Genomic DNA, 23346 nt, shown 5'->3' with positions numbered 1-23346 from the left:
CGTCAAAAGCGTGACACCTCTGATGACAGCCTTCTGTCGACAACGATGAGGCATTAAAGGCTTTCGCCTTAATAAGAGCACATCACTGCGTTGTAGGTTGCCTTTGTTTTAACGCGATAGAATTAAGGGCCCCGTGTCGCGGAAAAGCCGGTGTCGTCGTCGGCGGCGTTGGCCATGAGCGAAAAATCCCAGATGCATTAATTAAAAAAATTATTTCGGGTCGTAGCTTGCATTAGTCTACAAGGGTTTGCCGGGTGCCTCTGCAAGTTTCTAAGCATAATTCGGGGGAGGAGGGGGGTAGGCGATTCAAGCACACAGCCGAACAAACTTGACACACTACTGCTTCCCTTTGCTTTGTTGTTGCGAGGGAGAGAAGGATGAAAAGGAAAGCACACGGACCTGCCGACTGACTCGAGCCGAGCCACTGCGCACTGCTGCCATGTACAGAGAGAGGAGAGGTAAAAGGCAAGAGGAAAAGAGACGCGCGTCGCAACAACCGCGTATGCCGAAGTGAAGACGCTGGCTGAAACAACAGATACCCCAAGATTTCCCTCCCTCCCTGTCCACCGGGGTGCCCACCGAGATGTGCGGGACAGTTACTGCTACTTCCTTGCCTCAAATCCAATTTTCGTTTCCTTTATTATCGCACCTCTCTCTCTCTTTCCTCTTTCACTCCCACTTATCCCCCTTTCCTTACGGCGGGGATCGGGTGTCTACCGAGATCCTCTCCTCAAAATTGGGTTGCGTTCGAAGCTGTTTTCAACGAGCAAGAAGTCGCGCTGAACGGGTGATGGCGTTCCGTGGACTCCTTGGCAGCGCTGCAACACGCTGTCGCGTTCCACTCCTAAAGGCGAAGCTTAAGCTTCTTCCAATTTTTGTATGTTTATTTGGACTAAGTTCTGCATTGTTTACGTTTTCGCGACGTCCTGCTGAAATAAACAAGCTGAAAGAAAAAAGTGCTTTTTAACGGCGATTCTGGTAGAGCGCTATCAAATCTGCTGGTAATAATTTATTTTTTAAGTATCCTAGCTGAGGGTAAATTTACGAGAGTACAAAACAGTTAAATGCAGCACGTGATCACACAAAATAGAACAGAAACAAAACATATAACAAAGTAGTAATTACATGCGATCAATCCTAGTCATAGTCTTGTAGATTAGCCGCAATTTCTATGAAATATTTGTGATTATCGAATGCAGGCTTTGGATGATTCCGTTGTTCAGATATGTGCGTGACACAGAAATAACTCGTAGACCCGCAAGAGCTCGGCGAAATTTTGTACTACGGGAAAACCTTCACAGTTTATCGAATTAGAAGGTCGAGGAAAATGTTCCGTCGCTGAGCTGGTTGTGTATCTGTGCATCTTCGCAGGCTAAATGCTGTTTTCCACTGGCAGCGCAGTCTGTTTTCGTCTAGAGTGACGAACAAATGGTGTTTGGGCCGAGAGGTGGGTTGGTATTTCCGATTTCGAAAGGGGCGATAGTAGGGGAAACAAGCTCGCCGAATAAAACGCCACTCCGGAAGCCATCTGCTTGCGCCAAAGCACCGCCAAAATCAAAACAAAATCCCGCTCTGGAAGCGGATGCTGGGAAACGAAGCGAACAGACACCCACGAAAGAAGCGCACAAAAAACGGGCGGTTTGCGTGTGCTCGCCGCGCCGTGCGCCGCGGCGCGACAGTCGCCCGAACTGTAGCGCATGCGCCGTTGGGGCGCGCTCGATGTCATCAGCGGGTGAAAATGGCGGAGGGAGACCTGAACGTAGACAGCATAATTTCCAGGCTCTTGGAAGGTGAGTAAATCTTAATTTCCAGTCGTATAACCGTCGGAAGAAACAAGCATGTGTCCCTAATTACTGCTGAGCGTGTTTGAGCTGTGATTCTCGCGAAATGCGACTTGTTTTGGGACGCCGGTAGCGACAGGTTTTTCGCCGTGCATACTGTCATTGTCATTCGTAGAACCGCGGGGTTGAGCGGCCACTTGGTCAGTTTTTCTCTCACTTTTCGGGTGAGGTACGCGTCTTGCTACGCTTGATGTAAAAAGTTCGCAGTCTTTGTAAACGCCAAAAGTCTGTACAAGTTTGGTCACGCCCGCGAAAACGCTCGTGGGCCCGTTCAAAACTCGAGCACCCTACTTAGGCCGCTGCTAGCGCTTTTGGGAAGGGGGAAAGGCGGCCCGAAAGAAATGGCCGATGGCCGGGGTTTGGTACGCACGGTAGATGCGGTCTTGGTTTTGATAAGCTAGGGCGTAGTTTTCGATTGTTTATTTTCCCACCTGTTCTGCGTGCGTTTCGGAGAGTGTCTCGTGCACGGCGCGTCGCGAGCGGGGACCTTGTGACTGCGGCGCCCTGCGAATAAGCCACGGTTTCGGAGGTGCGGTGCAAGCAGCGAGTCCGTGAACCTGCGCCTGTTTCCGCACCTTGCACCTATTGCCGAGGCGCAGCCGCGGCCGCCTAGGGCGAAAAAGCGCGGCTTCGCCGTTTTCCTCTACGTTTCGGGCGCGTCGCATCGGTGTGGCAGCGCTTCGGCGCACCGCTGGGGTCTCTCTCTCCGATCGGCGATTGCCTCGCCGGCTTTGCCGAGCGATAGCCGAGCAGTGTCGGTGTCGTGGGTAGGCTTAGCTGACGCTTGCCTCAAGCGTAGCGTGCTAGTCGGGAGCGGCTGTGGCGAATGGGCGAACGGGTTCTAACTCGGCCTCGAGCCGCCGACGAATTGAGAATCAAAGATTGCCCATAACTCGGATTCTTTTTTTTTAATTGTTGCGTAGGCGCTGAGCGTCCGCTTTTGCCCGGCGGCGTATGGACGGACGCCGGGGTGGGGAGCTCTGTCGTGACGCTCCGAGAGTGGTGCACCTCGTGTATTTTAACCTTGAATCTCGGGAGTTTCGTCACTCGGCGTGACGGGCGGGTAGGGCATCGTGTCCGGCTTTTTTCTGATCGCAGCGTCTCCTACTGCAGGCGCACGTAAGAAGGGGGGCCCCGCCTCGTATTATTTTTACGACACTGCTGGCGCGTGTGCGCTGGCTGTAGCAGCCTAGCCCATCTCGCATCGGCACAGATAGGGCTGCGTCATCGTCTGCCCGTTTATTTTCGTTTTGTTGTTGCGCAAATGCATGTGCAGGGCTTCGTGCCGCGTCTAGGGTTGCCCATTCCACCCTCCTCCTCTTATAAACAACACGTTGCCGGTAAACCATTTCCGTCTGTGCGGCTTAGGGTTGCGAAACACGGAAATCGACCCGGGAGCGCTTGGGCCGTTTTGTGGCCGTCCTTTTAATTGCGGACCGCGGGCTACAGACACGCATTTGGGGGAGGTGGGGGGAGCCGAGTCATGCGGTCGGATTACCTGGCTGCCCTGTTGGAAGACGCTTCGGTCGAACAGCGGCCTGCGCAGTAGCTGCTTTTTTTTTTTTTTTCCCCGATTCTTCTGATCAGTCCGTCCGCCAATGAGCGTTAACTATCACGCGCACGGTATATCCCTGGCGCAAATGCCTCACCCCTGCAGCCGCGCTTGCCGCATTAGCGGCTGGCTGCCTGATAAGGGTCGAGTGTTGTTGTTACGTGGGTTGGAACAGGCTGCGATATGATCGGGGTTCGAGAGAAGTAAATAATAAAGGAACTCGCCCACAAAAAGGGCTGGGTGGAAAGAGTTTGGCTGGGGCTGTCGACTGTCGCATGCAGAGCAGTCGGCGAAGATGTATCGCTGCCGGCTGTTGTGCGGCTATTGTTTCTAATTGGTGGGGCAGAACGTTCCGACGAGCGCTGCGCTCGCATTTTGAGAGCTCCCTCTTGCTTCCATCTCAGTGTCCGTGTTGCGTTTTGGTTACGGGCCTTCCATGCCGTCTCCGAGAGGCACGGTTTCGGAAAGAAAGAAAAAATGAACGCGGTCCCGCTGTGCCCGAAAGCGGTTTGCCGCTGTCACGCGGGGCTTCACGTGAGCTGCCCCGTACCAGGAGTTATTCGTTCCGGCTAATTGGGGAGCGAGGTTTCGCGCGGGTCTCTTTTTCTGGAGCTTTGTTGGAGACTCGTTTTGCCTCGTCGTTGTTTTCATTCGCTTCGGTCTCCTTATGTTGCTCATTCTCTGGGAAGAGGGGGGCTTGCTCAATCCGTGCAGCACGAAAACCGGAAAGGCCGTTTTACTAGCCCGGAGTCCGTCTGCACAAACTGACTAATGGGACGATGTCGCATCTTTCGCTGCCACCAGCTCGATGTGACATTTTCTGTTGAGCCAGATGTCAAAACACATGATCACGAAGTTGAAGGTGACCACTGTCATGTCTGGACTCCCTGGGTAGTGATGCATAGAAGCTGAGGGTCAGGCTTGCAGTGTGTTCTCTGGCTAGCTTGGCCTTCGACAAGGAGCTGGCAGTCTCTTTGAAACATGTCTGTCTGTTTTACCGGGCGTTTTTGCTGTGTGATGCACCTGTGCGACGTTCCACACATTCCTCAACTGTTGAATAGTGTCTGTGGAATGCTTGCGCGGTCACAAGGCTGGATGTGACAGTTTTGATCTAGTGGGGTGACAGCTGCGTTGCACAGTGTTTTCAGTGGCATTCAATTTGCTTTGCTTTAGTGGTTTTTAAAGTAAGTTCCTGTGCTTGCATGACTCACCCCTCACTTTATAATCTGGTGTCTGCTCATTTCACGTTTATTACCTTGCTTGTGTTTTCCGTCATTTGTAATCCTGCATTTGACCTTTTACTGCAGATAATAGGTAATTACTTGTTTTGGGCTTGTAAGGTACGTGTATCCTCTTACTAATCTGTTTAGTAGCTGACTGCCTGTAAATGTTAGATAGCGAAGTCCTTGGCAGTGTTTATCTACCTGCCATGCAGTACAAACCCAGTGTTGCAGTGTGAATGCAACTGTTTAAAACACTGATGTGGAGCAGTTATGATTCAGGTTGCCATGGTAACTGGTACTGGTTTGTGTCGTGTGGTTGAAATAATTTAAGCTGCAATCGGAGCGACTGTTGTGAGCTAGGGACAAAGTCCTTGGCTCCTGTAGCCTTTCTTCTTTTGTAAAATATGCACTTGCCAAATTGCATTTGTCTTCTGTGGAAACATAGACCCTGTGCTGGGCATACGTAAAACCTACAAGCGGCAATGACATCACCTTGTGTGTGGCAGATTATTCATATCAGGTTCTTGGGTTATATTCTTGTAGAGGTTAGCTTGGGTAATCTTGTGTTAGAGGTGGTGTTGCCACACACCTTGTTTTAGTTCTAAATTTGCTCCAAACTTGCTTTTGCTTCTCTGTGTGCTGTATCCTCCAGTGTCAGATTCATCATTCCCCTTGATGTCTCTATCTTCCTGACAACTACAGTGTAAACTGTAGATAGTCCTGGGGAACCCAAGTTTGTCTAGTTAGGAATGATTGAAATTGGATTCTTTGGTCGCTAGCCATGCCAGTAAGCAGTCCCTTCAATGGGGCTGGGCATTGTTTTGCGGGCACAGGTTCAAGTTCACTGATCCCTGGTTTGACATCTGCCATAAGCCCCGCTCATTAGTCTCACTTAAAGGGTTCCTGGAAGGGGTGTTTGAGGTTGGCTGTAAATTCCTTGTATTGCGTAGTTTGCAAAGCACCGAGCATTCATGCCGCGTACAAGACCTCAAACGCGAGCCGGTAATCTACAATGCATTCTTAAACATTCCCACGCAAGGTGACCAGTGGTGCCCTGCTTTCATCCAAATCTGTGTGCAGTGCGACATGTAGAGCTCATTACATCAGCAGTGGAGGGCTATCATGTTGATTGGCCACGCCAGCATTTTGAGGGGTCACACAGCTACTACAGCTGCGGCCGGTCAGCTTTGCGATTCTGGCAGGTCATGAAGCTCTGCTTCCCAGCAAATACCAGTGCATGTTAGCGGCCGGCGGTGGGGTCGAGAGGGTACAGAAAATAACAAAAGGAGAGAAGAAAGGTATGAGGACGTGGAAATTAAAATTCTGACTACAGATAACTCAGGTTCCACAAAATGCATTCCAAAAATTCTTGTTGGAGGAGATTCGTGATGCGGTGACCTTTAACATCCAAGGCATACTGCAACTTTATTGAAAGCCTCTTTCAAGCGCCTTGAGGGAGAGGAGCATAGCTTTGAAATTCCCGAAAATGGCCAAAAATTTGATTTTTGCAAATGTTGTATCCACTTGTATGCCTCGGTTTTTATGCCGTCCTGAAGTTTCATTGCTGGAATCGAGCAGGAAAAAATTGTCGTGAACCACGGTGGCTCTGAATTGCAGGGAAATGCTCAGAACAATGGCGGTTTTTCGTTGTAAATGGTTTTCACATGGATACCTTGTGGAGCAGATTTCATAACAGCTATTTTATCTATTTCCATCCTGTTTGCTTCGCCCTTCTAAAACCATTTTGGGGGTCAAGACACTTTTTTCAGATTTGTGAATTTTAAATTTCTTGTATGAAATTTTCTTCTAACTCTAGATATGGTAGTGGACACTGCATCGCAAAAATTCGACAAATTTTTGGTTTGCGAGAAAAAAAAATTATAAGGATGTTTTCACCTGTCAATGCGACTGGGAATGCAGTGAATGTAGCACCAACCCTCTGCCACACTTTCTTAACTCTGCAGCCTTCTCGCAAAGAAAGGTGCACTGAAGAGGAATCTGAACTTTTTGCCGCGGGAACTCGATCTACACGTTCCGAGCATTCTTAGAAACTTCGGCTTATTGCCCTGTGTGGCCGATTTCTCTAATTAAATCGAATTAACGCCGGCTCCCGCCTTTTCTTTTTTTAATTCTCCTTCGTACGGTGGGCGGAGTCGACCAACGCGTGGAGTGCCTTTCAGCCAGCTCCGTGGAGGCTTTGCTTTTGCTTTATGTTGTTTTTTTAGGTTTCCGTGAATAAATAGTTTCATTCGCTGATAATATAGCCACAAAATAAGCCCGCAGAAATAAAAATACGCGCGGACTATTCGCTACTACGGACTACTACGTATTACTCCGCCGATGGCAGAGCGGCAAGCCGCCACGGGACTGGGTGAAAGGCGCTCCACGCGTTGGTCGACTCCGCCCACCGTACGAGGCAGAATTAAAAAAAAAGGGCGGGAGCCGGACGTTAATTCGATTTAATTAGGGAAATTGGCCACACAGGGCAATAAGTCGCAGTTTCTAAGAATGCTAGGAACGTGTAGATCGAGTTCCCGCGGCAAAAAGACAAGTTCAGATTCCTCTTCAGTGCACCTTTAATGCGTTTAAAGGGACCAAACACTGAATTTTAAGCTACAAATTTTTTGACATAACGGAAAGTTTGCTGTCTAAGATGCTGGATTCCAAAACTGCTTTGTTGGAAATGCTGTAGAAGATTTTTAGAGAATTTTTAAATCAGTGCATGTATCCATTTTTATGTGTCTCGATGCTGGAAACCATGGTCAGTTAGCACAACAGCGAATGCATGCCAGCAAAAGTGCTGTACCAAAGCGCAATATAAATTTCACCTTCCAGACAATAATTGCACATGTTTAGTATAGAGCAGTGTCCATTTTAGTTTCCACGTTTTAAACTGTTTCAGCAAACTGAGGGACACCTTGTCGAGGAAAGTTTTACTGGACTGTGGTTGCTGCATTTATCCAAGAAATGCAGAACACTAACACCATCTAGTCTCAAAAGCAAAGAGCACATGGTCAACAATGCGAAGGGAGCGTTGCTTTTCATCAAAGGGCACACTGTATCAACCCCCCCACTGTAATGCCAAATGGCGCTGTAAGTAAAAGATAAATAAAGATAAATGGAGAGAGCGTAAACTATAAAACGTGACAAACACTCCTGAAAAAAAAAAAAAACCTACTGTTCTAAAACAAATTAGGGATATTTTACAGAGTTGTCACGTGGTGGTATACATGGATAATGGCGGCTTTCACCACAGGATTGCTTTTTATGCGATTTTCAGTGCCAAATTAACATACTAAAATCTTGTATTTGATGTTGCAGTGCTCAATTTTTACATTATACGGCACAATTTTTTCATTTCCGCCATAATCTCGTGACACATTTCGGTCACTATAGGTTGGTCCCTCGAAGGATTGGCTGACTGAAAATTATCCGAGAAATGCATCCAGGTAGTCCGGGGGGGGGGATGCTCTTGACTGCTGAGTCTGGTTGTTACTACTGGTGTGTAATTAGATTGGGTTGCTTTGCTGGGCTATGGTGGCATCTAGCATGCATGCAATAACAGGCTATGTTGCGATGTATCACGTGCTGCAGTCTCCTCTGCTAACCTGCTGAGGGTTCTGTCAAGGACTTGCGCAGCTTGATGTAGCAGGAAGGGAAGCCGAAGCTTAGTCCGTGGAGAGAGGGTGTGACACCAGTCTGTGCCTTGCCGTGCAGTCCGGGGATGCCGCCCAGGAAAGACGGTGCAGCTGACGGAGGCGGAGGTGCGGGGCCTCTGCCTCAAGTCCCGAGAGATCTTTCTCAGCCAGCCGATCCTGCTTGAGCTGGAGGCGCCGCTGAAGATTTGCGGTGAGTTGGGTTTCTTCCTTTTTGGGAGCATGGAAGGAAAAGCGTTTCACTTTGGTTTTACTTGCTGTCAGTGTCAAATGAAGTGCAAACAAGAGATATCGAAATGCCAGCTGCAAAACTAGAAGATGCTAGGTGCTAGGCTAGGGAGCTGGAATGCTAGAGCAGTTGTTATTTTGCATCTAAGGCATAATGACCGCTCTTTGGAAATGTTAATAGGCCAGGCTTGTATTTCCTCTCCGGCCACTAGTATTTTTCTTGTTCGAGCTTGTGTTTGTTTCGTTCAAGTTCCATTAGACACTGGTGGTACAACACTGTCACCCTAGCTGGCTCTTGTTATTTATTTTATTTATTAGTACCTCAAAGGCCCCATTAAAGGGCCTTTGCAACTGCAAATTGCAGATCCTTCATGTGTCTTTTGAAATAAATTGCAACTGTTTCAAAATTTTTGTTTGTGACCCTGTGTGTGGCACGTGATAGCCTTAGCTGATTATTTTCATTGAAAGCCAGCAAAGCACTGCTTTTACTCTGCAGTCATGAGTATTGAGTAGTTGTAATTGCACATTCAGTGCGACAGCACTCGTATGCTCATCAACACCAACAAAGAATCTTGTCTTCTTTGGATCTTGTGCTGTCGCCTAGCAACAGCAACACCATGTTAGATTAAAAAAGAAATCAAATCAGTATTCACAATAGCATATCCAAGACCCAAGAAAGCGAACTCATCAGTTTTCCAAGAGAACACAGTAATTTTTCTCACACATTAAAACAAATTTTACAAACTTTCAAAATGGTTAAAACGTATACTAAGATACCAGGATATGTAAAGTTAGCCTCGGGTCTGTGGATTTTCTTTTCAAGTTGCACATGATGCTAGAAATACAGAAGAAGACAGTCCTACCACGCTGACTTTTCTGGAAATAATTTGCTGCGTTTATTAGTTCGCAAGCAGCCATTTTACAATGGGAAGATGCTTAATCTACATGGAATAAAGAAATCTCTGCTTGGTAGAGCTTGCACTGGCAAAAAGGCTGCGAGCTTGCAAGGTACGTAATTGTGTACATAGCACCTTATGTGGTTGAATTTATAATTGTCAATTTTCTTGCTTTATTTGTTGTATTGATGTGCTGAAAACTACTTTGTGTGACACTTCGCACCAATTTCCTGCACTTTTTAATCCTCCCCCTTGCATAGTGATCTTTAGGTTTTTAAAGTCATGTTAAATTATGGGGATGACTGGGACACTTTACCCACTTGCTTCTGTCCTGCGCTATTTTTTTTTTTTTGGAGAGTGACCAAACTTGAAGTTTATTAGTTCCATTTGGCTGAAACGGCAGCAATGACCTTCAAATCATGTTCAACCTTTTACTTCGTGTGTGGAGGTGTATCGTGCATTCAGAATAGACTGGCTGTATCTTCAACTTTCTCGTTTTGCCAATTTCCGGACTGTGTATACATTCGGGTAAAGCTTAAGTTGAGTTGCCAATGGTGTCAAATGCATGCACTGAACAGAGGCGCTGGTGTCAGTGAGTTCTCTGAGATTACTTCATTCTCGGAGGGAATGCCAGGAAGTGAAAACTTGGTATTTTTTGGCTTGGCTAGTTTTTGTTCGAAAATGTGGATTCTGCTGCAGAGTCATGGCTGTGCTGTGAAGCTGTGCAGTGATCCCAAGTGTGTTTTGCATTTGAATGCCTAGTGTAAGGTACGTATGGAATAGTGAAGCATTCCTTGGGTGTTTGCCATGATTGGTTTGGTTTATTGGAGTTTAACGTCCCAAAGCAACTCAGGCTACGAGGGACGCCGTAGTGAAGGGCTCCGTAAATTTCGACCACCTGGGGTTCTTTAGCGTGCACTGACATCGCACAGCACACGGGCCTCTATAATTTTGCCTTCATCGAAATTCAGCCGCCGCGGCCGGGAATGAGGAAAAAGTCTTACTATTTTTACTAATGAATCTCTGTTTTCGTTCAGATACAAAGCATCCTCTTCCCTGCATTTCTGCAGTGGGTGAATGACTGAGATAATTGTGAGGCATTGTTGCGCTGCAGTCAGGGTGAGTGGTTGTTCTGGAGGTGATGGGATGTGTTGTGTGCCCCAGGCGATATCCACGGCCAGTACACGGACCTGCTGCGGCTCTTTGAGTACGGCGGCTTCCCCCCGGAGGCCAACTACCTGTTCCTGGGCGACTACGTGGACCGGGGCAAGCAGTCGCTGGAGACCATCTGCCTGCTGCTCGCCTACAAGATCAAGTACCCCGAGAACTTCTTCCTGCTGCGGGGCAACCACGAGTGCGCCTCCATCAACCGCATCTACGGCTTCTACGACGAGTGCAAGCGGCGCTACAACATCAAGCTCTGGAAGACGTTCACCGACTGCTTCAACTGCCTGCCCATCGCCGCCATCATCGACGAGAAGATCTTCTGCTGTCACGGCGGTGAGCCTCCACTCGTATTCCGGGGTGGTGGGCTGATGCAGATGCCTCTGCGGCTCCTAGCCCTAGCGGTGGTGCCTCCCCCGCTCTCCCACTCGTGTTGTGCGAGGTGGAGGCAGCTGCTGCCGTTGTCGCGGTTTATGACATCGAGCAATCAGGACTTACTGTAAACATTTCCAAGGTGATGTCACCTGCATTTGTTTTGGCTTCTGTTCTACGTTGGCATCTTGAGTCTTCACGCGAGAGCTGCATGTAAAGAAACACCACGGCCAAAACTGGCGCTGTGGCGCAATATACTGGAAAAATAAATTTCTTTATTTATTTTATTTATAGCATACTGCAGGCCGTGAGGCCCAAGCAGGAGTGGATACAGAACAGAACACAAATTGAGCAATAATAGCAAAGTGCAAGCAGAAAACGAGCAGCGCGAAATGACATGGAAAAGAAGAAGAAACTAACAAAACAAACTAACAATGGTCACTTATCAGGTCAAGAGACCATACACACGAAGCTGGTTAGCTGTTCCAGTCACTGATGGTTTGGAATGAAATGGAATCTGCTAAATTCAAAATAAAATAAAAATGAGTCTACCCTTCTACAGTCGACATTTGCGGACTCTAGGAACCGCAAAATTGTCCAAAAATCAAATTTCACCGAAAAAAAAATCGCTAACCTATTTACAATATGCCCCGCGGAAGGGGTCAGTAGTTATGTGCTTTTTCTGAAGCTCCCCATGATCAAATATCTCCGCGACGTGTACACAGATGTTGGGCACCAACCGCTTTCACAAGGTCTACATACGATGGTCATACTGCCTTCTGCATGTCGCCAGCAAACGCACGGATATTGGGAGGAAGTGTAGACAACAGCGGCATGTGGTTTCTGTTCTCTAACCATCTCGCAGCCATAAGATAATTTCCCATTGGTCATTATGACAAATTAGAAAGAAACATTCCCCTAGGCTTTCCTTGGTTTCTGTTGGCTTCCTTCATGTGTATGTCATAACGGGTCCCTTATTTCCCTACCCTTGTCTGCTCAGCATAGCTTAGTACAGGACAGTGTACTGTATGGTGCTGTACTTGAAGGATTCTTTCTATCCCAGGCAAAAGGGTGCTCAGGAGCCCCCTTGAGGAACCCCACTAGCAGCAATTATGTCGCAACCACTGGTCGGCTGTCGGAACCGAAACATGGGAAAACAAAATTCAATTACAGTGGACTCTCGTTAAACGGAACCTCAAGGGACCGGGAAAATATGTTCCGTTTATCAGGAGTTTCGTTTAGAGAGAGAATAGGATCAGCATTGCGCAATCCGCTTCCGCGTGATCCCTACGCGGCTGGCGCGCGCGCGCGCAGTTGGCAGTCTCAGCGGATCTCAATTTGCGAAATCTAGGTAATAAGGAGAACGGTACACTATGAGAACAAACTTTATTAGAGAAAAATAAGCAGTGAATTTTTTTTCCAGTAGTACTAGTACTGAAATTTAAAAAAAAAAGTCAAAAGAGTGGGAATTACCACTTATTGGCTAGTGAAAAAGGATTTTATATTTGCTTGTTTGAGCTCTCGCAGCCGTTTTTTGTTAATGGCATCACCCATACTTGACAGGCTGTGCAGAAACACTTCCGAACCTTCTTCTCGTTGGAAGAAACTCTTCAGCATTTGGACTGCCGATTCCGCCTGCGCAGGTGTCACCACAGGATCAGAGTCAGCGGTCTCGTTTTCAAGCTCTTCCTCCTCGTCTTCACTCTCATCAGGGGGGCAGACATCAGCTATAATGCTGTGCACGGTATTTTCTGGGCACGTTGCCACATCGCTGTCGATCTGGACATATTCATCAAGTTGAATGCCCATCGCAGCACAATTCTCTAGTAGCAAATCTTCCTCGGCTGCGTCGTGAACATCATCAGGCTCACTCTGTGTGCTGGGTTTTTCTGTGGTTGCGGCAAACCCCGCATGCCTGAAGCAGCTGGCAATGGTGGTTGCACTAACCTGCCGCCAAGCATCATCCAGGAGGTAAACGGCACGCAGTACATCTACCTTGTACTCTTTCCCCTGGTCCATGCATAAGAGCATCCTCCTAAGAAGATTTTTGCGGAAGCGCGACTTGAGCGCTTGAATCACACCCTGATCCATAGGCTGCAGCAGTGCTGTGGTGTTCGCTGGCAGGAATTCCAGCTGTATGGACTTCAAACCTGGCACAGTTCGGTGTCCAGGGCAGTTATCCACCAGGAACAAAACTTTCCGCTTGTTGCGAGAGAAGCGCGCATCCTCGCGATAAATCCACTCACTAAAAATGGCTTGCGTCATCCACGCCTTGCCATTGGCCTGGTATGAAACGGGCAAGGTTGCGACGTTTTTGAAGCAACGAGGATGCTTCGATTTGCCGATCACTAGCGGCTTCAACTTATCGCTGCCCGTCATGTTGGCACCGATAAGGACGGTCAGCCTGTCCTTGCTCAGTTTCCCTCTGGTGCATTTCTCTCCTCTAAATGATAGCGATTTTGAGGGGAGCAACTTGTAAAAGAGTGCAGTCTCATCTACATTGTAGATGTTCTCTGGATCGTATTCCTCCAGAATCTCGGGCAGCCGTCTTTCTCGCCAGTCTCCGCATGCCGTCGCGTCAGCAGCGGCAGCTTCCCCTGAAACAGCACGAAACACCAGTCCATTGCGCTCTTTAAACCGGGTCAGCCACCCCTCGCTGCACGAGAAACCCTCGATGCCGAGGTGAAGAACAAATTCTTCCGCTTTTGCACGAATTAGTGGCCCGCTGATTGGGATGTTTTCACTGCGGGCTCTGCGCAGCCAAAGCACCAGGCATTTCTCCAAGTCTTCGTGGTCAGCCGCTCGCAGTCGTTTTCTTTGAGGACCAAAGCGTGACGTCTCGAACGCCTCCCGCAGCTTGTCCTTGTCCTGAAGAATTCTTGTTAGGCTGCTTTTGGGGACGGCGTACTTCGTCGCTAGTGCCGTTTTCGTGAAGCGACCACTCTCGAAGTTGTTGATGATCTCCATCTTCCTTTCCAACGCAAGTGCATTGTGCGGTCGTTTTTGCGCTGCCATCGGACCGAACAAAAGCTCTAGGGCTTAGGCCTAACTGAACACAACCGCCGTGAACGCGAGCGAGCGATGCGGAGGGCAGTGTACGAGCAAACCGGAAACCGCCGGAGACGGAAACCGGAGAGGTGACGCGGGGAGGAGGAGGAGGGGAGCATTGATGCGTACCGCGATGGCACTGCGCTTGTCCAACTAGTTGCGGTTTCGAGTTTTTCGGTTCCGTTAACGCGGTGGTCGCAAAATTTGAGTTCCGATTAACGAGATTTTTTTTACATTGGCTTAATACAAAACCAACCAATCGCGAGGCGTTTGTTCCGTTTAAGCGGTAGTTCCGTTTAACCGATTTCCGTTTATCGTGATTCTACTGTATAAGTTACTTGGCTGATGTTGGCGTACTATACTGTGTATACTTGTGCGTACTATACTGTCTTGCACGTCATTCTGAAGAAGACGACATGCACCCAGAAGTTTGACGTCTTATTTCTTTGAAGCCTACATCTACAGGAGCGCCTCATAAATTCCCTCTGTGTGTGTGTGCGAGATTGAATCAAGGCTAAGTTGTTCACTCCCGATCGTGACCTGTGCAAACAGAGTGTGTGATGTGCACTGTCTTCTTTTGCAGGGCTTTCTCCCGACCTCCAGTCCATGGAACAGATCAGGCGCATCATGCGGCCGACAGACGTCCCTGACACGGGTATGTTGTGGGACAGCTGGGCAGCCCCGCCACCCTGGGCACTTTTTTTCTCGACTCCTTTGTTGGTGTGTAGAGTGGCCCTTGGTGGTGTAGACTTGCTGCGTATAGACCTTTTCACAGCCCTCGGGAAAACCAGTTTTCTGGGCTGCGGGGAGCGTAATCCTCAACTCTTTCCTGTACTACGAGCACAGCCCAGTGCCCAACATGGCGACGCCCATCGACCTCTTTTATTGCGAAAGCAATACTGCTAGCACTTTTCTGCCGTCGGTGGAGGTCGTTCCTTCGCTCCGGCGCAGCTGCGGCGCACGACCACGTGGCAGCGTGGCGTCACGACCAGAGGAGAGCAGGGGCCCCAACTCGTCTCTTCTGCCGTAGTCGTTCCTTCGCTCGGCGCGGCGGCTACCACGTGACGGCCTCCTCGGCCCGCTGCGTGAGGGCGCTCGCTAGGAGAGGATAAACGGGGCGCCGCAGGCGCGCTCTGCTTAGTCATGTCTGAGGAGTTGTACAAGACGTCGCGCGCAAACGCCGGCGCCGTGCCGAGGAGACAGATGAAGAAAGACGAGCGGTTGGCTAAGCAACGTGCCTATGCCGCAGAATGGTGAGCCCGGCGGCGTTCTACAAGTTCAGTGAGAGAGAGTAGTTTCATGGACTCTTTCGCAATCACTCAGGCTTAACCAGAGCTAAGCCACAGCTAATTTTTTTGAGATCTGTAACGCACCAGATCTGGGTAATAATTGGCTGTGGCCCGTGCCAGGTTCTCTGGTTCCTGAGGCAGGAGCTGAAGTGGATTACCCCCCGCATCCGAAGTGACATCAGCAGGCATGGCTTTCCGGGCCTGGGTTGATGAGCTGGCATCTTATAGCGTGCATGCTGTTTACGCTGCACCCGCTGTTTGGGTTTTCTGGCGTGTATACTCTGTTTCATACATAGCAGGCAACACTGCCAAAGCTAGCGCTCCTGTTCGCGTTTGCTAAGTCCGCACCCAAAAAGTAGTTCGCCACACAACCAAAGCGAACTCGAACATATTGCGTAGCGACAAATCTTAAGTGCCGTGACTGGCACCTCCTGGACTTCGTCTTACCTCTTGCCACGTTTTCGTCCTGCGACTCGTCGAGATTTCGAGAAGCAAAAAGCACACGTGGCGGTATGATACACGGTTGGTAGGGCGAATCGCTTCTACTGAATCCGCGCCGAAAAAGTAGTGTGACTCCGTGAAAATTATGGACGGAGAGCCCGAACACTGAGCGCCTCACAGCTTCGACCGTGATTTTCAATGCTACCGCATCGTTTTATGCCGATCTTTGTATTCGCCCAAACAATGACCGTAGTTTCGAGAAGAACGAATGATACGTGGCGGAGTAATATGGTTTCGCGGACGCACTACTTCAGCAACCTCCGCAGCGTTGCCTGCTGTGTATGAAACGGAGTATAGTAATTATTTTCAGCGTTGCGCTTGAACGGGGCTCTTCTCTGGGTGCAGGCCTCCTGTGCGACCTGCTCTGGTCAGATCCAGACAAGGATGTCCAGGGCTGGGGCGAGAATGACCGTGGCGTCTCCTTCACCTTTGGGGCCGATGTGGTCTCCAAGTTCCTCAACAGGCACGACCTGGACTTAATATGCAGAGCGCACCAGGTGGGTTCTTTGTGAACGTTTGCCAGACTAGGGTTCAGACTTGGTGTGCCTTGTCTGCGTGCTTCACTCGTGCTTGAATGGTCGGAGCCAATGTCCAACTGTTGTCGCCATGCAGGTGGTTGAGGACGGGTACGAGTTCTTTGCCAAGCGCCAACTGGTGACCCTCTTCTCGGCGCCCAACTACTGCGGTGAATTCGACAATGCGGGCGGCATGATGTCCGTCGACGAGACGCTCATGTGCAGTTTCCAGGTATGTGCGTCTCAGGAGTGTGCTGGGCTGGAATGCTCTTGCTTGCCATGGGAACACTTGTATTTTTTCAGTCAGGTCACTGTATTTTGTTTCTGCAGATTTTCCCAACATTTCGGTACTTCTGATGTCTCAGGCCACTGTTATTTTGTTTCTGCATATTTTTCCAACATTTTGGTACTTCTAATGTCTTCTTTATTTCTACAGAATGGATGTGTACAGTCAGGCCGGAATGAAACGCAAACACACATACCGTATTTACTCGCATAATAGGCGCACTCGCATAATAGGCGCACCCCTAGTTTGAGCGCGAAAAATCAGATTTTTTTTATTTCCGAGCATAAAAGGCGCACCCCGAACTTGGCACTGTGATCAATACTGTATTTACACGATTGCAAGCCGACACCTCGCCACCCCCCGCTCCCCAATCTTTATTTTAACAAAGCTTTTGCTGAACTGACTACTAGTCCTCACTAGTGCTGCTGCGGACCCACAGAACGTACAACGACATCGCGTAGAACAGCCGCACACAGTTTTCAGGGATGCTCACTTTAAGCGTCTGTTTGGAAAGCTTCATCTCCAGCCAGAAACGTTCCCGACTTAGGCCCGCGAAAACCTCGGCGCTTGGAGTCGCGTACGAAAATTTAGGGACGCCGCAGTCGCAACTGCCCCACTTCTCGGCCACGTCGTATTTTCCGACCTGCCGCACGCTAGCCGTGTTCGAGAGCAAACTCCTTGCCGTGCAGCTGTTAAGGTGCTTGGCCGTCGAGCTAAAACAGCAATGCTCTGCGGCAAAGCCATAAACACGATGAACTATCGCGCTACCGCAGATCCCGACACTTGACAGCAACAAAAAAAAAAAAGAGCTGCAGATGCTGATGGCGATATGGATAGCGAAAGCTCGCGGCGCGGCGGAGGAAAACGTTGATGATGATGTTAAGCTCTACCTCGGGCGCCCTCCGTGGGTGGCGTCTGGAAGCTGCTGTGCGCGTGTGTGGCCTCCGCGATCAAGCGCCCGTTGCGCGCAGCCGGAGCCGATCGCAGAGGCCTCGGCGCGTGCATTCCGAAGGCTATTCCCGCGTGGGTCGTGGAAAGTTTCGGTGCGGCCCTTACACGGATCTTTTTTTTTAAATACAGTCGACGACCGAAAATTCGGACGCCTGATTTTTCGGACATGCTTGATTATTCGGACTTTTTCGCGGCACCGCGACATGGCCCATAGAGCCAATGTGTAAGAGCGCTTGAAATTTCGGACGCACCGCAACTGACCACTCGATTTTTCGGACCTCGTTCGCACTCGCCGCCAGTACCCAAGCCGCCATATAATGTGTACAGTGGAACCTCATGCAGGAGATATCGAAAACTTGATCAAACAAAACGAAATTCAAGCTTAAAGGGAGCCTCTTGCGACGCTGAAATTCTGCGCGAGTCGGCACATTGCGCTCGCGTGTTTTCGAATTCGTACTGTCCTTGAATGTCTTCCGCCGCACGAACTTGAACCGTAGTCTGAGTTCACGAAACTCATCTGTGCCGAGTCTTTAGTCCCGAACACGGAACGCGAATACGATCGCGGAGCGCTTGATCGCGGAGGCTACGCGCACGCCGTGGTCTCCGCGATCGAAGCGCGCGGCGCGCCGCCGGATCTTATCGCGCCGCCGGATCTTATCGCGGCCGCGATCTGCTCCGGCGCTGCGCCGTTCGCGGAGGCCACGCGCGCGCACCGGAGCTTCCAAGTGCCGTCTATGGACGGCGCCGTGATCATTATCATCAAAATTTTTCTCGGTCGCGATTTTCCGCTGTTCACGTCGGCATCAGTATCGCCAGCTCCAGCCTTTCGTGGCGTGTCAGCATGCGTGTTAGCGCGTTCGCCGTGATAGTGGCTTTCGCGTGCTGCCGCCGAGCTTCACAGTTTTAGCGCGATGGGCAAGCACCTTAAGCTATACGGCTGGGAGTTAGCTCTCGAACGCGGTCGGTAAGCGTGCGGCGGGCGGGAAATTCGACGTGGCCGAGAAGTGCGTCCGATGATGGCGCAACCAAAAGAGAAACACAAGCTGCAAAAAGCGCGCTTTCCGAGTCAAGCCGTGCGAGTTTCCTGAACTGGAAGAAGAGCTGCTCCTCTATGTGATGGAATTTCGGAACAACGGCTACGCGTTGACAGCGGACATGCTGCGCGGCTTCTTTTGGCATGAGCGTGCACCACAGCGCAGCACCAGCTCAGGAGTCTAAATACTTCGCGAGTGACGATTGAACGTAGAATAAATGTCGCTCATTCCCTGGTTGGTGTGTTTTTACTTAATTTTTTTTTTTTGCATATCGCGTGTATGGGCCGCACCCCAAAAATTGGCCCTCGAATCTGGAAAAAAAAAAGTGCGGCCCTTATATGCGTTTATACGGTATTTCGCGCGGCGAAATATAGTCATGAGGAGCTTTAGAATGTGTGCAATACAATTGGCCGCTTTCTCCGGCATAGTGGTAATAAGTCCGCGATTTTTTCGGTGAAATTTGATTTTCCGGACTGCCCGATTTTTCGGTCGTTTTCGCGGTCCCTAGAGAGTCCGAAAAATCGGTCGTCGACTGTATTTTCTTCGGGAAAACGGGGTGCGGTCCGTACACGAGTGCGTTTACGCGGTGTGTTCAATTTTGAGAGTAGAAAAATTTCCGGAAATTTTACCCCGCGTAATAGGCGCACCCCGAACTTTGAGCCGGATTTTCTGGAAAAAAAGTGCGCCGATTATGCGAGTAAATACGGTATGTCATATATTTCTGCTTTACAGCGAGATATTCCTTTACAACCTATTTTCGATTATGCATTTCAGTAGGCCATTTACCCAGGCACATGAATCAGGCTAGTTGTGCACTTCAGCTGAAAGCAGGCAGGCAGAATATTTTGTTTTCTTGACATGCTCTGTTCGCGTTTCATTCCGGCCTGACTGTACATTATGGTGACAGAGGGCGAATCGATGCAAATTTGCTTGTATGAGAATAGTTCCAAATCTTGTGTGAATGGGGTTATTTTGTTGCTTTTTCTATTACCTCGTTCTTCTATAATTTGTAACTTGCCTAATTTTATGTAAAACAATTCCTTGTGGACTTTGGCATTAAGTTATTTTCTAGTTAGGAGGCACGAGGTGGCCGTATTTTTTTAATCGAATGCGCAATTGTTCAAATTCAACAATAGCTCCGTGCTGGGTCATCGCAGCAATCCGCAGCACCGTCGCTTTCGAAGTGCGAGATTATATTTTGTTTTGCTACAGCTGCCATAGCGCTGCATCCTGGAAGCGGTGAGAACAAGGCAGGGCAGCCGTATCAGTGTTGCCTTTAGACACTGTGCCGTGTTGGTGTTAGTGGAGTACCGGGAGCATCGCTTGGCAAGCCAGGCTTATTGGCGCTAAGCAGTGGCTTTCCGGAGGCCATTGCATTTCCACTTTTCTTGCGTTCGTTTTTCATCATAGGCATGTGGTTTTGATGGAAGGAAGATTGCAGGAGAAGCAGTCTTGCTGCGAGCAGCAGTGCAAAAGCAGAGCTATCGCACATTCTCAAGGAGATTTCAGCCAGGTTTTTGCTGCCTATGGTCACGAAAGCATTTTTTATGGTGACTTCTGGGCCGATTTCAGTGAATATTTTTCAGGATGGGATTAAAGAGACCTTATTGTTTTCTAAAACGTCCCCCCTTAAAGCTGTGCCATGCCACTAACCTGAGGTATCCGACCTTGGCCACTTCAGCATGTATCACGTCCTCTTTGACATGTGCTGGAGTGACTGCGTGGTAGTGGTGTGTATGATGGTATCAGCTGAATACAAGTGGCACCATCTTGCACTGGTGGTTTTGACCATGACTCATTTTGTTGGAAGTGTTTTTTGTAGGGTATTTGTGCTTATGTTTGTTCTTTCATGTTGTTTCTCGAGTTTGCTTTGTGACTTAACGTCAGTTCTCAGGCTGTTTACCTCTGGGGTTATTATGTTATGCCGCCGCGGTGGCTCAGTGGTTATGGTGCTCGGCTGCTGACCTGAAAGACGTGGGTTTGATCCCGGCCGCAGCGGTTGAATTTCTTTGGAGGAGAAATTCTAGAGGCCCGTGTGCTGTGCGATGTGAGTGCACGTTAAGAACCCCAGGTGGTCGAAATCTCCGGAGCCCTCCACTACGGCATCTCTCATAGCCTCAGTCGCTTTGGGACGTTAAACCATAAAACCAAACCAACCTCTGGGGTTTTTACTCCTGCAGATTCTGAAGCCCTCGGAAAAGAAGGCCAAGTACCAGTACGGTGGTCTGAACTCCGGCCGGCCCGTCACACCGCCCCGGGGTCCCGTCAAGAAGAAGTGAATGTCGTATTTCTGGGGACGTAAGGAGGACAGGAACGAGGGGGGAACGAAGAAAACCACACGGAGTGTCTCCACCCAACACGACGCCACCACCGCCGACAGACAAGAAGAACTTACATGCTTGCCTCTTCCCCGCATCCCCTCGGTTTCCAAGCCATTGTCGTCGCCGCCGCCGCCACGCTGCCTCAGCCCTGTCTCTTCTCGGCCACCGTCTTCGTAGCCCTCTTCTTTGGCCCCACATTGTTTTGGCTCAGTCCCCCCATCTGCTGTTAGTCTTTTTTTGCGTGTACCACCCTCCCAGCTCTTTCCGCTGTTGCGTCGTCTGAAAGGTTATAATCCCTGTCTCATTGAGTGATGGTTCTCGTGTAAAACTATCTCATCTTTCATCTTCTTCTCTGTTGCTCATGTCGTCCCCACATTTTTTTTTTTGTGTGTTAATTTTCCTCCCCTTCTGTGCCTCTGTTTGGTATCTCCACTGTGCGAGGGCCAGAAAGCTGAGGAAGAAGTGACTGCTGTGAACAGGGTAGGAGCTTGTGCCCCCCTCGCTGACGCTGTTGCAAAGTGGGGCCAGTTTGAGCTGTTGGATGCATGCTTCTGGCCCTGGAATCCCCTGGGGGCCTGCCTGGGAGGTCGCTGTTCTTGTGTGTGATGAACTTGCGATGGGGAGTGCCAGTGTCTGTAAAGCTTGGGATCCACAGTGTGTCGAGTGACACAATTGGACCTCTCAGTAAGCAAAGCTCAAGTTTGTGTCGACTTTTTTTGCTCTGAAACATTTGCATGCAGTGCTATTGTTTCAGACAGTGGGGGAAATTGTGGAATATTTGCTTCAAAAATGAGGAAATGAGGAGTGGGTTGCGCGATGCATCTAATAGCATTAGTGGTCTGGCAAACTGCTAGACTGTTGTACTCCCACCTTTCTTCTTGTTTTTGTTTTTTTTTTTTAGTTTGCTGTGGTGTTTACAGCTCAGGCTGGGTGGCAAGGGTGTAAATTTTCTTACCCCTCTCTGTTTTGTGTGGTGTTGATGAAGTGAGGCCTGTAGCCAGAGGCTACCTTGTCATTTTTCCCCCTCTGGGCTTGTACTGTCAACACTGTGCTTTTTTTACTATTGCTGTTATTTTCTTCTTCTTCCTGAAGCATTAACTTTGTTGGGGGGAAGGAAAGTTTCATACCGTCCCGGTTGTTTGCCTCCATCCCTTTGTTTTCGTCCCTTCCATGTAAGCAGGTGAGTGTTCGTGCCGACTTTCTTGTGAGTGTATTATTTGAGACACACATCTTCCACATAGGAGCTCACAATGCCATTGTTACACCATGCCTTCTTTTGCGTTCACCCTGTGTCATCCACACATGTGGCAATGGATTGAAGAAAAACTGTCGTGTGGAATAGTGTGGCATCTGTTGTGTAGTGCTCAGGGTGGCGTCTCCAGAGTGTAGTGTGGTCGTTGAAAGGTGGCCATGAATCATGACGACTCGCCAAGGCAGAGTTGCATGCGCGCACTGCTTGCAAGATGCGCACGTGGGTGCGCTCTTTGCTGCAAGCGCCACCTGGGAACGTATTTGAGGCACGATTGACGAGGGAATCGCAGAGAACTCCCTTGGCAAACATTGGTCCTCAGACCATGGTGTATCTGATTGTCTCTTTATGTGGAACTGCTGTCAGTAGGGCACTCAGGGTGAGTGGTAAAATTGGATCCCTTTCTTCACATTCACGTAACCGCTTTTTGCCATCAGTAGTTTTGCTGGCAGAATAGTTTTTCTTTGGACGTGTTCTGCTTTTTGATGAGCTGTTGCACTGGGAGTAACCTGTCTGTGAAATATTTTAAGCGCTGCTTTTGAAAAGGACTCCTCCCGCTGTTGTGCAAGACCCATAACGACTAGCCATAGACACGCTGCGTTTTTTTTCTCCCTGATGAAAGGGTGTGGTTCAAGTGCGTCACAAAACAAAGGTGTTGTGCGGTGTTTGTTGCTTCAGCGAAAAGTAGGTGAAGCCCAGTGGCCATCTTTGCACGGGCCCTTAATGTTGCACAGCCATTGGCTTGTGTGTATCATGCAGTGTGAGCTGCAGCTCGGACAGCTGAGCAGAATAAAATGAGCCGAGAGCTGGCTGTGGGGCCTGAAATGGGAGTGTGTAACACCGCCGCTGCTGTGCCAGTGTGGTTGTAGGCGCCGTGGCATTAGCGGCCACCGACGCGGCTTGCCGTGTAGCGGCCGTTTCTCTTTTGGAAGCTTGAGGTTGTTAAGAGGCATGTCTTTCTCCTTTCAAACAGAGGTTAATAAACAGTTGGGAAAGAAATGGACTGCTGTGGTCTTTGCTCAACGGCAGAGGAAGGCAGGAGCACCTAAGCTACCCACTGTGGCTGCTGAATACCAAGGTCACCGTATTGAATCTTGCCCGCAACAGCTGCATTTAGATGGAAACAAGATGCGAAAAAATTCAGGGGAGCACTTTGACGATCTAAAGTGTGCAGAGGCGAAAGCCTTGAACCACCTCTGTTGCTGCCCTCTGCTTGGCAA

General features: G+C 49.4%; 1 protein-coding gene across 1 annotated transcript; it reads left to right on the top strand.

Moving 5' to 3' along the window:
• Window positions 1-1631: 1631 nt before the first annotated feature.
• LOC149332808 (serine/threonine-protein phosphatase PP1-beta catalytic subunit) lies at window positions 1632-23125 on the top strand. The gene is made up of 7 exons (XM_089558394.1): window positions 1632-1790; window positions 8334-8465; window positions 10561-10896; window positions 14564-14635; window positions 16116-16267; window positions 16383-16517; window positions 20737-23125. Exons 1-7 carry the CDS (start codon window positions 1739-1741, stop codon window positions 20833-20835), a joined length of 978 nt encoding a protein of 325 aa, XP_089414520.1. The 5' UTR covers window positions 1632-1738; the 3' UTR covers window positions 20836-23125.
• The last annotated feature ends 221 nt before the right edge of the window (window positions 23126-23346 follow it).

Source organism: Amblyomma mixtum, chromosome 8, assembly GCF_055824585.1.
Source record: "Amblyomma mixtum isolate Tamu chromosome 8, ASM5582458v1, whole genome shotgun sequence".
Lineage (NCBI taxonomy): Eukaryota > Metazoa > Arthropoda > Arachnida > Ixodida > Ixodidae > Amblyomma > Amblyomma mixtum.
The sequence above is the reverse complement of the archived record's forward strand: the minus strand, read 5'-3'. Positions and strand labels throughout refer to the sequence as shown.

Excerpts from the sequence above, each read along its gene's own strand:
- LOC149332808 (XM_089558394.1), top strand. The coding sequence starts at position 1,739 with ATGGCGGAGGGAGACCTGAACGTAGACAGCATAATTTCCAGGCTCTTG. Across the intron at positions 8,466-10,560 it reads GGCGCCGCTGAAGATTTGCG|GCGATATCCACGGCCAGTAC; the intron begins GTGAGTTGGGTT and ends TGTGTGCCCCAG. Across the intron at positions 10,897-14,563 it reads GATCTTCTGCTGTCACGGCG|GGCTTTCTCCCGACCTCCAG; the intron begins GTGAGCCTCCAC and ends CTTCTTTTGCAG.